The 14,155-nt window shown below is 43.8% G+C and overlaps 1 protein-coding gene across 3 annotated transcripts in view; it reads left to right on the top strand.

Moving 5' to 3' along the window:
• DIDO1 (death inducer-obliterator 1) overlaps nucleotides 1–14,155 on the top strand; it is an 80,281-nt gene that overhangs the window by 25,359 nt on the left and 40,767 nt on the right. For all 3 annotated transcript variants that reach the window (XM_089661554.1, XM_089661552.1, XM_089661553.1), the window contains 4 exons: nucleotides 2,959–3,673; nucleotides 5,635–5,950; nucleotides 7,710–7,997; nucleotides 11,849–12,065. In XM_089661554.1, coding sequence (XP_089517680.1) covers nucleotides 3,096–3,673; nucleotides 5,635–5,950; nucleotides 7,710–7,997; nucleotides 11,849–12,065 — 1,399 coding nt within the window. In that variant the 5' untranslated portion in view covers nucleotides 2,959–3,095. The remainder of the gene's footprint in view (nucleotides 1–2,958; nucleotides 3,674–5,634; nucleotides 5,951–7,709; nucleotides 7,998–11,848; nucleotides 12,066–14,155) is intronic.

Genomic DNA, 14,155 nt, shown 5'->3' with positions numbered 1-14,155 from the left:
CAATGTGGCGCTCCCTACCAGAGGACTGGAGTCCCCAGGGTCACCAAGTCCCACAACCTGTGTGACAGGAGACAGCCCCACTTCCAGCTCCTCTCCCCCCAAACCAACCACAACAACCAGGCAGACATCTGGAGGAGCCACTCCTGGACAGGTGAGAGCTGTCCTACCCTCCTCTCCTGGCTTGCTGCCCCACACCTGTCCTGCCCCCCTCCTGTGACACTGCCTTTCTCCTGTCCCGCTGCCCCCCTTCCTGTGACACTGCCTTTCTCCTGTCCCGCTGCCCCCCTTCCTGTGACACTGCCTTTCTCCTGTCCCGCTGCCCCCTTCCTGTGACACTGCCTTTCTCCTGTCCCGCTGCCCCCCTCCTGTCCCACTGCCCCCCTCCTGTGACACTGCCCCCCTCCTGTGACGCTGCCCCCCTCCTGTGACGCTGCCCCCCTCCTGTGACGCTGCCCCCCTCCTGTGACGCTGCCCCCCTCCTGTGACGCTGCCCCCCTCCTGTGACGCTGCCCCCCTCCTGTGACGCTGCCCCCCTCCTGTGACGCTGCCCCCCTCCTGTGACGCTGCCCCCCTCCTGTGACGCTGCCCCCCTCCTGTGACGCTGCCCCCCTCCTGTGACGCTGCCCCCCTCCTGTGACGCTGCCCCCCTCCTGTGACGCTGCCCCCCTCCTGTGACGCTGCCCCCCTCCTGTGACGCTGCCCCCCTCCTGTGACGCTGCCCCCCTCCTGTGACGCTGCCCCCCTCCTGTGACGCTGCCCCCCTCCTGTGACGCTGCCCCCCTCCTGTGACGCTGCCCCCCTCCTGTCTCGCTGCCCCCCTCCTGTCTCGCTGCCCCCCTCCTGTCTCGCTGCCCCCCTCCTGTCTCGCTGCCCCCCTCCTGTCCCGCTGCCCCCCTCCTGTGACGCTGCCCCCACCTCTCATGCTATCACCCCCCCCCCCAACAAGGCTCCTAATGGTTTTAGCTGGCTCCTGGGTTTAAAGCAAATTTGTCAAGTCCTGGTTTAGCACATGTACCTTGATACATCTGGTGGAATGTGGGAAAACTCTACATTAAAATTGCTAAATTTTCTTCTACTGACCTTCGGAGAACCAAACATCCGGGGCGAGTCTGTTGCTTTGCAGACTTCTGTTGTAGTTGTGCCTACTTGGCCATAAGCATTTCCTTGTGCTTTAACCAGAAATGAATTCAGTCTTATTGTTGCTGCAATTGTCAAGTCGATCAGTAAAGATGTCCTTCTGGCATGCCATCAAAAATGTTTAATTTCCTGTTTTATACTCCCTACTAAAGTGAATGGACGGTTTTACATTTTGTAGAGCTACTGCGACCAGTATCAAGTCTTGTAGGTGGTTTTACTAGGACAGCACACACCGTGATCATAAATTGGACCATAACATTTTGCAGAATTCAAAACCTTTTATTCACTTGCCCTTGATATTTCACATTAATGTGGAATTTGATGGCATACTGGGAAAAATGCTGTTACTGTTCCTTTTGAACAGTCCTATCCCCTGTTTGTGACAGTTTATTTTGATGAAATACGGTTACTGTATTAAGAATGAATATTTACTGCTGCAGGGGCATGTTTAGGCTTTGGTGCACATTTAGTAGCTATACAGATATTTTTGTCAGCTGTTTAACCATTTGTCCTCCAGAGGATTCCCCCCCCCCCCCCCCTTCCTGACCAGGCCATTTTTGTGCGATACGGCACTGCGTTACTTTAACTGACAATTCTGCATAAATTACTGGCATTGTACATAAATTACATTTGTCCTTTTTACCACAAGTGGTGCTTTCTTGCGGTGTTATTTCATCATCTGTGCGGTTTGTATTTATATATTTTTGCTCTTTAAACATTTCCAATTAAAAAATTTTAATAGAATTTCATCATAAATTTAGACCAAAATGTATTCTGCTCCATGTCTTGTGAAACTTTATAGCATCTACAAATGGTGGTATATATACTGGAATTTGTATTTATTTATTTTTTTTTTACTAGTAATGGCGGCGATCAGCGACTTATTGTGGGACTTCGGCGGGCATTCTGACACGGGGGGGAACTAACTGCCACTGACATTCCCAGTGACACTAATACATTGATGAGCCAATAAAAAGCACTGACACTGGGCAGGAAGGGGTTAACATCTGGGGCGCTCAAAGGGTTAACTGTTTTACTGTGTACACAAGCCGCTTTGCAGAGCAATAAAAAGCAGCCTCTACCTGCTGACAGGAGAGATCTGTATTGTTTAAGTATAGACCTCTGCCCATGGGCTCCGCTGATTATAGAGAATTGGTGGCAGGGACCGAGTGATGGACATGCCGAGGAGCCAATAACGGCGCAGTGAGGGAGCATGTGCCCCCTAACCGGAAATACAAAATTGTGTGTGTATATGTGTGTGTGTATATGTGTGTGTGTATATGTGTGTGTGTATATGTGTGTGTGTATATGTGTGTGTGTGTGTGTAATATATATATGTATGTGTGTTTTATATATATTAATATAAAAAAAAATATATTTTTGTGTGTGTATATGCATGTGATTTAGCAGTACTTCTGCTATAGGGCGGTCTGGAAACAGTTAAAGAGATTATAAACTTTATTTTATTGTTTTTAACATCCTTGCTCTGTGCAATTGCACTTTGCAGAGTAGCCCCAATCTTTCTCTTCTGGGGTCTCACACCGATGCTCTTGGCTCTCCTCCCCCCCCCCCCCCCCCCCCCCCCCCAGTACCTCCATTGTTATGTGGGCACTCGAGCTGCCTCAATCCTGAGCCATGCTGTGTGTCCATAGATACACCGCTTGGCTGGGACACCCCCGGAACATCAGTACTAATAAAATGATTGCTCCTGTATGGTTGTCAGTCTTTTATGTCTGATCTTTATGAATTTTTTTTTTCATAACGAAGTAGCTTATGTTACTAAACATTTCCTCCTTGTATTTTACCTTTTTCTTATATTAGCGTCTGTTGTGGATGACAAAGATCAAGTTAATGATGAAATACTGAAAACTATTAAGCCAACAAGTAAAGAGTTTAGGAAAACTTGGGGTTTTCGCAAGACAACAATTGCCAAGCGTGAGCAGATTAGTGACGTGGATATGGATGCTTCCGAATCCTCCCAGTCCACTCCTTCGCTCCGACGCAGCGGGAGGCAACCAAAGCGCACAGAGAGAGTGGAGGAGTTCCTGACAGCAGTCAGGAGGAACAGGGGCAGGAAGATTAATGCTCTGGAAGAGTCTAGTGATAGGTCGTGTCCAGTGACAGATGTTGAAACGGCATCAGAAGGTAGTGTGGAAAGCACAACTGATGTTAAGACTGACCCAAAACCCAAAAGTGAGGTTAAGAAGGAAGAGGATGATAGCTCAGATAGTGATGGCATGACTCTGAAGGAGATCCAAACTAGACTGAGAAGTAGACGCTCTGATCCTTTGCCTGAGACTATTCCAGTTCAGACTGTTCACATACCACTTGTAGAGGGTTCTGTCCGTACTAGGAGCGCTAATCGAGCAGCTTTGCTTCAGCAGCTAGCTGCTGTTGTAAAGCAGGAACCCCAGAGCCAGGATAATACAGAAGAGGAGAAACCAGTACGAAAGGTATCTACAAGAAGGCGACCAGAGGCTGAGATCTACGACCCTAACACATTGTATTGCATCTGCCGACAGCCTCACAACAACAGGTAAGATATAAACAATATTGAATAAGTCAAGGCACCTGTGTAAAGAATGGTTCAGTAGAGACATCCTAGGCGCATGCATTAAAAACCAGTGTTCCCTTTAAAGTAGAAGTCTACTTCATCCCACCCTCTAAGTCCCATAAAGGAAAAATGTGTATACTTGCCTAATCTAAGGGCGCTTCAGTCTGGTTACATGATTGGGTCCCGGTGCCAATTTTAGTGTAGAGGAGGGACAGCCGTCATGGATGACCCATAGTAATGCAGGCCATAGACGGTTTATTGGCCGATTTTTGTCCGAAAGAATAATCGTCCGATTTTCGCACTGTTAGTGGGGCAATGGCATCTGCCGATTTTTGCGGTTCCTCCTCATTTCTTTTATCGGTCATGCTGGAAAATTTGTAAAAAAAAACGGCCAATTTTCGCTATCATTGGTGGCAACAGAACGACCGATTTTTCGTTTTTCGGACAAAAAAATCGGCTGATAAACGAACAGTCTATGGCCTGCATAAGTCTACGGGTGATGTCACCATCCAGGTTCTTCAGCTGTTGTTGCTGCTTTCTTCTCTATACTGAGGCTGGCCACTGGGGAGATCAATGGACCAGACCAGAGCAACCTTAGATTAGGTCAGTATAAGCATCTTTCCTTTGGTAGTATAGAACTTTGGGGATTAAGTTGACTTCATTTTTTTTCTAAGGAGCCTTTAACAAATCAGCAGATACCTCTGATGCAGTTAGTTGAGAGCAAGAAGATGAATTAACTGTGGGAGCGCTCATCTGTGGGAGCGCTCATCGGTGCCCTTGCAGTTCATTGAGCATTGCAAGCTGTCGGCTGCAGTGGTTGACGGTACTTGTAGTCCTATTCCCGGCCGCACTGTTCTCTAATTGTGTCAGGGGATGCAGGGTGATCCCCAGCCCACCGTCACAGGGAGAGGGGACGTATGCTGAACATGTTACATCCTAAATACTAGTGTAACGTGTTCAGAAAGGTGAACTAGATTTTGACCAGATTTCTACTTTAAATTTACGTGTTCCTTCCATTCTGATGGATGATCAGTTGGTATGGGTTAACTTTGTCCCACTAAAGTGGGATGAGATTTGCTCTAAAAATCCTTTGCCCAGTCACCCTCTGTAGGCAGGGGTAGAGGTGATCATGTGTCAGGAGACCTTTGTCTGTGTGGCTTTAATACAGATCATGTTAATAAGCTATGCTGGCTATACACTAGTAGAATGTCATTTAAAAAAATTTTCCTTTCAATAACATTCTATTTCCGTTTGGTAGGCTTAGACTGGCGTTTGTTTTCGACCACAATGGTGCGAAAATTTGAAGGCGCAGCATGGAACATATTTCTCGACTAAATTTCTAACACTGAATGTTTTCTTTCAGAAAATCTAGTAGTGTATATCCAGTTTAACTCGAGACGGAGTTGTAGTGCCTGATCTAGACAGAATGCCAGCTTTGTGTAATATGTACCGAGATTGGGGTGAGGGGATCTCTGTGGTCAAACTTCTAGACTTCCATTTTAATGGAGCTGTTCTATAGGTCAAAGTCAAGCCAGAAATTATTATTTTATTATTATTGTACAGTGTTTATATAGCGCCAATGGGTATGCTCAGCACTGTACAATAGCGAGGGGGACAGAACATGAGACAAGACAGAAACAATACACTAAACAAGGGGTTCGAGGGCCCTGCTCTTTCGAGCTTACAATCTAGGAGATGTTAACTGCCGTGTGCAGACTCCTATCTGGGGACCACTCTTCTCCTAAAATGAAAATGTTTAGTTCTAAAAGCTATTTATATTGATACATTGAATACAAATCTTTGTAATGAGGGGGTTTATTAACCAAAGTTGGGCAGAATAGGTCTCCAGAAAGGAAAATGTAATGTTTAGAGCATTCAAACTAACTAGCTGCATGCTACAGCAATTCAAATATTCTAGTGTCACATAAGTGTTTGTCTTTTAGGTTTATGATCTGCTGTGACAGATGTGAAGAATGGTTTCATGGTGATTGTGTTGGCATTACTGAAAGGCGTGGCCAGCTACTAGAAAGAGATGGGGAGGATTATATTTGCCCTAACTGTACTGTCCCACAAGGGCATGAAGATGGTAATTCAGACATTAACAAGAAGGAACAGTCAATGACAGCCAATATCATGCTTCATTCTGGAGCCAACGCCATGTCCTCTATGGAGCAGAGCGCACCTGATCAGGGGATCAAGGGTAGAATTGAGAAGGCTACACATCCAACTGGCAAGAAAAAACTGAAAATATTTCATCCTGTAAGTGTTATATATGCGACTGCACATTTAACAATCCCGTTTTCATCGCTGTAATTCTTGCATGTTGGCTCATCAAGTTTTCCCAGTCTTCATATTGCAGTTTTGAAGAAAATAGTGTACCTTCCCCCTACAAACAAAATTGTACTATATTTTGGGGATGGTTTTACATTATGCCATGTCTCCTGCATCATTCCTGTTAGTGCTCGGTGCCTTCGCAGTATTGGAGGCATTGAGATGAGGTCAACGCTAATCCAATCTTTATTTCCTCTTGTGTACCCTCTGATTGTGTTTTGACAATGTTCTAAAAATCTAGAGGTTCACAGGGTTAGAGCAGACCTCATACCTGACCTCTTTAAAATCTATTAATCTTTGTTGGAAGAAGTAGAGGGTCATCTTTACTTGACCCCCTTTATTTAAACTTGGTAACCGTTCTATAGCCGAATGATGGCTACAGCACTGTCGCCCAGTTCTGGGAGGGCGTCCATATGACATCCTCCCAGAACGCGCCCTCCCGCGTGCCCCCAGCGATCTCCATAATCGCTGTGTCCTACAGACACAGCCGATCACTTGATAATGTAAAAGGCCAATCACAGCATCCTTTTACCACGTGATCAGCTGACACAGTAAATACAGTTGCCGGTTAACAGCAGCGCTTTCATCACACTGTCACAGCATGAGGGAAGTACTGCCAATAACCAGCAGCTGTAGCAGAGGTGATCAGCAATGATGAACAGTGCCCTGCAGTGCCACCTATCAGTGACCATCATTGCTGCATATCCGTGCAGCATCATCAGTGCCTCCTCATCATTGCCCACCAGTGCCACCTCATCACTGCAGCCCATCAGTTCCTATCCGTTCCACCTCATCACTGCAGCCCATCAGTTCCTATCCGTTCCACCTCATCACTGCAGCCCATCAGTTCCTATCCGTTCCACCTCATCACTGCAGCCCATCAGTTCCTATCCGTTCCACCTCATCACTGCAGCCCATCAGTTCCTATCCGTTCCACCTCATCACTGCAGCCCATCAGTTCCTATCCGTTCCACCTCATCACTGCAGCCCATCAGTTCCTATCCGTTCCACCTCATCAGTGCTGCCTATCAGTGACAATTTAAATACCACCAAAAGACAGCCCTGTGTGTGAAAAACATTTCATATGAGTATAGTGTTGCATGACCGTGCAATTGTTCAAAATGCAACAGCGCTGAAAGCTGAAAATTGGCCTCGACTGGAACATATACCCTCCTATAAGTGCCCAGTATTCATGTGGTTAAAGAGGGGTGAAAGATCCACTTTTGATACTTTGCTGTCAAAGGTCGGGGTAAAAGTCATACATTACATGTTCAGATCACATCACTTGATTTCATGCAGCAGTAGGAGTCATAAAATGATTTAGCGAAGAATATAAATGAAAATGTTTTGGCCCCCATATTGAATGCAGTTTTGTTGTAGCCAAAATGAAACGCACAGAGTTGCTGGCTTTGTTTTGTCTTTTCAGGGGTTATATGATAATGCAATTCATTTGACTGTTTCCCTTACTGAAAGGGAACCGTGCCTTTTTTTTGTGGTTTTTTTTTTTTGGTTTTTTTGGGGGTTTTTTTTTGTTTTCTCAAAGATTTTACTCCTCAAACAATATACCTCTGATATAGCTAGTGAGTGCAGTGTCACGGTTGCTGGTATAATGAACGCTTGTAACAGAAAAGACATGAGCAGCAGCTTTTCCTTTCTTCTGAGGGCCTTGTATCCTCCTGTGTTATAGGTGGAGATTCCGGACTTTGCTGAGATGTCCACAGAGGTCTGTGAAACTACCGCGGTCTCTGAGGTTTCCACTACTTCTTCTGAGCCATCGCAGTCTCAGGATGTGGCCAAGTGCATCGGACCAGGCTGTTCGAACCTTGCCCTTCGTGACTCTGTGTATTGCAGCCATGACTGTATACTTAAACATGCTGCGGAAACAATGAAATCACTTAGCGCCAGCAAAGACGCCAAGCCCAAGGAAAAGGTCAAGGTAAAAATTGAGAAGAAGTCCCCACCACCCAAATCCCAGGTGAGTAGTTTTACCTAATCTGGCTTTGTCAACATTAATGTTTGAGTTTCCTGAATGTGTAGCACCGAATAGTTTCTACTGCCAGCGGTCCTCAGCAGGGCCTGCATAGAATGGGATTTCAATACTCATGTAAAATATACAAACATTTTAATTTGAAAGTGCAACTTGTTCCTCACACAGAATGAGCACGTCTTCTGGTTTTTAGCACCCCATTCTACGTAATACCCAAATCCATAATGTCAGACTGTAAAACCTGAGTTGGGTCTAATTCTAGCTATTCAGATCTGAGCTTAGTGATGTAAATCCTCACTTGTATTTCAAGATTTTCATATTTATCTTTTAATCTTTCCGGAAAGAAGTTTCACATTCGGCATGAAATATCTTAAACTAAATATTGTACTGACTGGAATGCACCGCGTACTGACAGCCTTTTAAAGTTGGATCACTGTTGTCCCAACTACTTCTGCCTAGAACATGGTCACCCAACTATTATAGATTGTACTTTATTTGGAATATCCTTGGGTAGTGTGGTGGCGATATGCTTTCATTGAAACCCAGCGAGCTTTGTGCAGATAAAGTCTAGTAGTAAAAACTGCGCAGTCCTTTCCTGACTGCAAGCGGGGAATCTGCCCATCCGACAAGCCTTCCCCTTGTACATTTATTTTCAGTGCACAGGTGAAATCTGATGTGTGCACGTGTAATAGTTTTAAGCAGTGGTGCAAGTTCTGTGAAGCTGATATTTTGCGAATACAAGAGGCATGTGTGTTCCTACTGGAATCTTGGTGTGCTTTAGATATTCCATCCTTTTCCTTTGTGCAGTAATGCATTGTGAAACTTTGCCTCTGTGCAGGATTTTCCTGTAATAGAGACTGGTCCCTGCTGCCACCTCGCTTTTTGTAGGGTGACTAGTCTGCCCCCTCCTATAGTAGTCTGTAGGCAGCCTCTAGTGGGTGAAGCCTGCTGGACCCTGCCCTCAATTCTACTCGCAGGACAGTGATGATGTCACTGCTGCTTTACAAGGTAATATGTGGGTTTGTAAAGGCATTTGGTGAATATGAAGTGGAATTATACCCTCTTTGTCTGCTGAGGAATGTATTAAAATGAGTTGTGTTCCTGGAGTGTAGCTTTAGGCATAAATGGCTTTTTTGCAATTTTGATTGTTTACCCTCCTTTCCAAAATCATTAAAACAAAACATGCACTATTTTTACTACTGTGGGTGTGATTTTAAATTTTTAATGTTGAAACGCAAATTTTCAGTCTACAAAATTATCAGCTGAAAATATGGAATGTACATTATATATTTTATTTTTGTGGTAATTAGAATGCAGTCAGGTCAGGGATTTTTGCACTGGTTAGCACTTGCTTAAAACACTTAGTGTGTGTTCGCATTTAAAAAGTGTGTGTGTGTCTTTTTTTTTCTCTGTGTTATTCCATCTGAACTAACTGGTTGATCCTGCCAGTCACCTTTCTTCCTTGTTCTGAACTGAGTACATAAAACACAGGCTGATTTTGCTTGTATGGTCAGTTTGCATCCTTTGGCCATTTAAAGGTACAGGATATTGTGCAGACACTACCCAATGCAGACATGCTGTGTATGTTCAACCACCACACTTCCTGACTAATCACAACCTGACACTGGCGCACACCCTCTTCCAATCATAACCTACCTCCTTCAACACATTCTTTGCTCCAGTACAGCCTGCATCGTACCTCAGGCTGAACAGACTGTGGTATACAGGCACACTGTGTCTATGCAGTGTCTTGAGACCCGACCCCCCCCCCCCCCCCCCCACCCCCTATCAGGAAGAAGAGATGCATATTCACGACGGAACTTTTTACCCTTGTAAAAAAGGTAAGAAAGCATTTCTGAAACGAAAAAATTAGGGATGCGCCAATATCTATTTATTTATTTTTCCCACGAGTACTCATAAAAAGCCTCTTGCTACTGACACTTTGTAGTGTAATTTGCATTGACGCAAACCGCAAAGATTAGCGATTTGAACGGGAATGTGATTTCTAGGTTTCCCTGCAGGGATCCCATGTTGAGGAGAGAGTTGGTGTATGCTATGCAGGCAGATGCTCCATATTCTCAGCGGTAGGAGAGAAAGCAGTGGGGATTTTAAATCCCTGGGGCTTTCTCTCCTCTCCTTGTAAGGATGACAGTTCGGGCTGGAGGGCTTTTGATTGGGCAGGACCGTCACATGGTTGGTGCTGACCAATCAGATGCCATCTAGCCCAAACTGTCATCCCTGCAAGGAGAGGAGAGAAAGCAGCGGGGATATAAAGTCCCCGCCCTTTTCTCTCCTACAGCTGAGAATATGGAGCATCTGCCACCGTAGTATACGTCCACACTCACCCACTCTCCGCTGTGTGTAAACTCGGGCTTTCACACAGGAGTAGTGGGGAAACTGCATGTGATTTGGACAACAATCTCATTCCTGTTAAAATCGCATACTATTCTTGGCATTGCAATTTGCACCCATGCATTATGTATTGACTGAATTTGCACTGCAAAGTATCTGTATCGGTGAGTACTTGACAAAAAGTTTCAGTACTCGTATTCACAGATCAAAAACCTGCATCGGTGCATCCTTATAGAAGAAACGGTATGGTGCCTGTATGGGTATAATTGTATTAGAAAGTGCCTATAACATTGTATTTTCACAACTGCTGAAGTATTTGGTGGGGAAAATGATTGCACACCTCTGTGATATTTACGATATTTATATTCAGTGATAACAGAACTATGCATAGTTAAATAACCAAAGCATCTGAGCAATTCAGTCCTCATATCTCCATTGGTGCAGTTGACAGAGCAGTTTAGGCTTTTATATATATTGTAATAATCCCTTTTCTTAAGCTTGAAGATGGGGATGCACCGAAATTTCACCCACCGAAACATATTGGCCGAAAATAGCCCTATCGGCATTTAGCCGATACAGGAGACTGTACCTCAGATGTGAGAGAGGGGGGGTCTGAGAGGCAGGAGAAGAGCAGCGTATAAAGAGAGGCTCCCTCACTGGCTGTCACTATGTCAGTGCTGGTTTTTAAATGTACTTACCTGTGGTGTTTTTTTTTTTGTTTTTTTTTCCTTCACTATATCTCACATAATTAGCTGAAAAGAAAAAGTTTCCTTTTAGTTTCTTTCCCTAAATTAATTTAGTTTCTTTCACTGAGTTAAAAGAAACCGTTTCCTATAGCACCGGCAAGTGACCGCTCATAACGAAGAAAAAAAAAAGCCAGCAATTGCATTTAAAAACCTGCACCGACATATAGTGACAGCAGTGAGGGAGCCTCTCTGTATACACTGCTCCTCTCCTGCCCCCTCCTTGCACTTACTGCCTCTCACCCCCTACAAAGAGGACCTGTCACTCATATGCTATCACATAGGGGACTATTGGTCCCCTATGTGATCGCAATTAAATCATTATAAAATAAAATCTACATGAAAGTAGAAATTTTTTTTTTTTTCAAATTGGAGCCTCCCCACATCCGCAGACATTTCGGTTCTGTTTTTGGCACCAGAATTTTCGTTTCGGTGCACAGCTACTCGAAGAACTGCCCTCCTAAACCAGATGTCCAAAACAATTTGGCAATATTTGGAAGCTAGTGGGAGCATTGTACCAGTTATGGCACACAGTTGTGTGCAGTTAGGTTCTGCAATAAAACTGTTGGGTCCGAGATACAGCACTAGTTATTAAAATTTGACAAAACGTATTTTGTCCCAAATACTTGCATTCCCTTCAATGCTGCCAAATGTGTGTTGTTGTGTTTTTTTTTTTTTTTTTTTTTTTTTTTTTTTTTTTCATGTAATCTTTAATGTCTTATTTTTTGTGTACATCTGTTACAGGCTCCTTCCAAACCCACACTTGTGCAGAAGGCCTCTGCTGAGAAGACCGAAATCCACAAGCATAGTGTTGTAATAACCCCGAAGGTAGAGACAGAAGGGTCCAGCGACGAGCCATCGGAGTACGGCAGCAGCACACCTTCTTGGGAGAGCGACCATAATTACATTGCTGTAAAGCCAGAAAAAACTGCTGCCATTTCATCCACACTATTTTACAAATGTATGTATCACTTAGGAATATTATCCCCTAGCACACATACATGTACACACACACACCACTGCTGGATTCATTACACGGTTATATTACATATTAATCCTGGTTAGTATGAGGCTCTGAATCCTTGTGGAGGCCCAGGTAAGAAAGCATTCCCATGTAGATCCTGGATGGCTGCTCTAGGGGTAAAAAAAACACAAAGGTAAGTATGTAGCTTGGACACATGCTGGGTGTAAGGTCAGGATTATAGATAGCATGTAGTGTCTGTATTTAATCATGACAACTGCACAGCCTGCATGAATGTACAGCCATGTGCTGACTAATGGGATCAGCTTTTTTTATTCTACCAGCAGGTCTATATGCAATATCTGTGGGTGCCTTTTGATCCTTAATTTATTAATGCCTTCTACCTTCATCCTAAACTATATCTAAAGCCTATACCTTTGTAGTTTTGGATGGGGTTATAAGCCCTGTCAGTTTTTTTCCCTTCAATGCCCCACTGAGGTTTTTTATCTCAATTTAAAGCAGAACTAAACCCTCCCATCCGCTATGACACCAGCCATTTGATGGGTTGACGGTTGGTTGGAAGCTAACATAAGCACACTAGTAACTGTAACAGCTGTTCGAGGAATGCCTTGGATGGAACAGTTTTTTGTTAGTCGGTGGGTTTAGTTCCTCTTTAACTTCACATTTTGCAGATAAAACAGGAAGTGAGGCGGAGGGAATATTTTTTTTTAATGAAGTTTATTGCACAATTTAATGCCCAATTGTTGGTTAAAATATAAAGAATAAAGATTGGGTTTTTTTCAAACCACCGGCAAAATCGGAGGTGACAAATTCATCTCTTCCGGTTTCTCAGACCATAGAGATGATTAAGGCCATTTGAGTCCCTGGTGAGCTCTATAGTCAACTGCTGACTGCACTTGTCCAGTCTCCTGAGCCCAAGACAGCCGCAAAAGGGAGGACCCTCCCCTTCGCTGCTTGTAGAAGAAATCCAGCAGCTAATTGGCCACTAGGATTTTTTTTTTTCTTTTACAAGAATCCAACCGCCAGCCAAACAATCGATGTTGGGATGATGCCTGCACAACCCAGTCAGTTTGGAGACGTGCCCATTCGTTGCTTAGCAATAAGTGATTATTGCCATTCTCAGAGGCTGTGATGGCGCTCTTTATTTACTAATGGGAAATATCGATGTTACAGTGCCGATCATTGCTGAAAAGAGAGGAGGCTTTTTTTAATTTTTATTTTTTTACCTTTTAACTTTTCACTAGTAAAACCATGACGGGGAATATAGGTATCTTCAGCCTGATTATAAAAGGCAGTGTGGACTGTGGCATTTGCAGCCACTAGATGGCAGTGTAGATTACAGGCTGTGTAGTTTTTGGTCCCTCATGTTTTGCAATATGTTCCATGCTACCTAATGTGATCTGAAAGAAGATCTTTTCCTTCTAATCAGTGCAGATGGTTTCTCAGGTAAGTGATGATGAACCTAAAATGTTATATTGACAGAAGAATAATTAAAGAAAACCATAACACACCTTTTTATGTGACATTTTGTTTGTATGCACACTGACTTACACTAGCACTTGGTTTTTATTCCATCCCAAACAAAAATGTTAGCTGATATTTGCTGTGGAATCTGCCGTATTGTAGTGGGCAGTGTTTTTCATTTAGAACAACCAAGTTTTCATCCAGATCCACTCAATCTTCAGTGTTCTGTAATTGGTCTCCTGGTAAAATTGCCACATCCTACATAATACTTTTTTGGTTAAGCTAATGTATATTAACAAATCCAAAAAAGTGACATCAAAATTCAAAGACCACTTTTTGTTTGGGGTTGGTCCAACAAGATTGGTTAATTTTGTGCCTCCAGTGGTCCTTAATCTGCAGATCTTCTTTCCTGAACACTTTTTTGCTATTTTGGACGATTACTGGGGGATTTCCAAGTCACTTTTTGAGCAGTAGACATAGTATGGGATTTAGATGAGTGTGGGTGCATATAACTAAAGGCATATTTTATCTTGTATGCAGTATCATTGAACATTCCATCAATTGCCCAAACCTTATTCCTTCAATGGACAGTAACTGTTTGATCG

The sequence above is a fragment of the Staurois parvus genome, unplaced genomic scaffold (assembly GCF_062004578.1).
Source record: "Staurois parvus isolate SC_StPar_1 unplaced genomic scaffold, SC_StPar_1.0 ptg001349l, whole genome shotgun sequence".
Classification (NCBI taxonomy): domain Eukaryota; kingdom Metazoa; phylum Chordata; class Amphibia; order Anura; family Ranidae; genus Staurois; species Staurois parvus.
The sequence above is the reverse complement of the archived record's forward strand: the minus strand, read 5'-3'. Positions and strand labels throughout refer to the sequence as shown.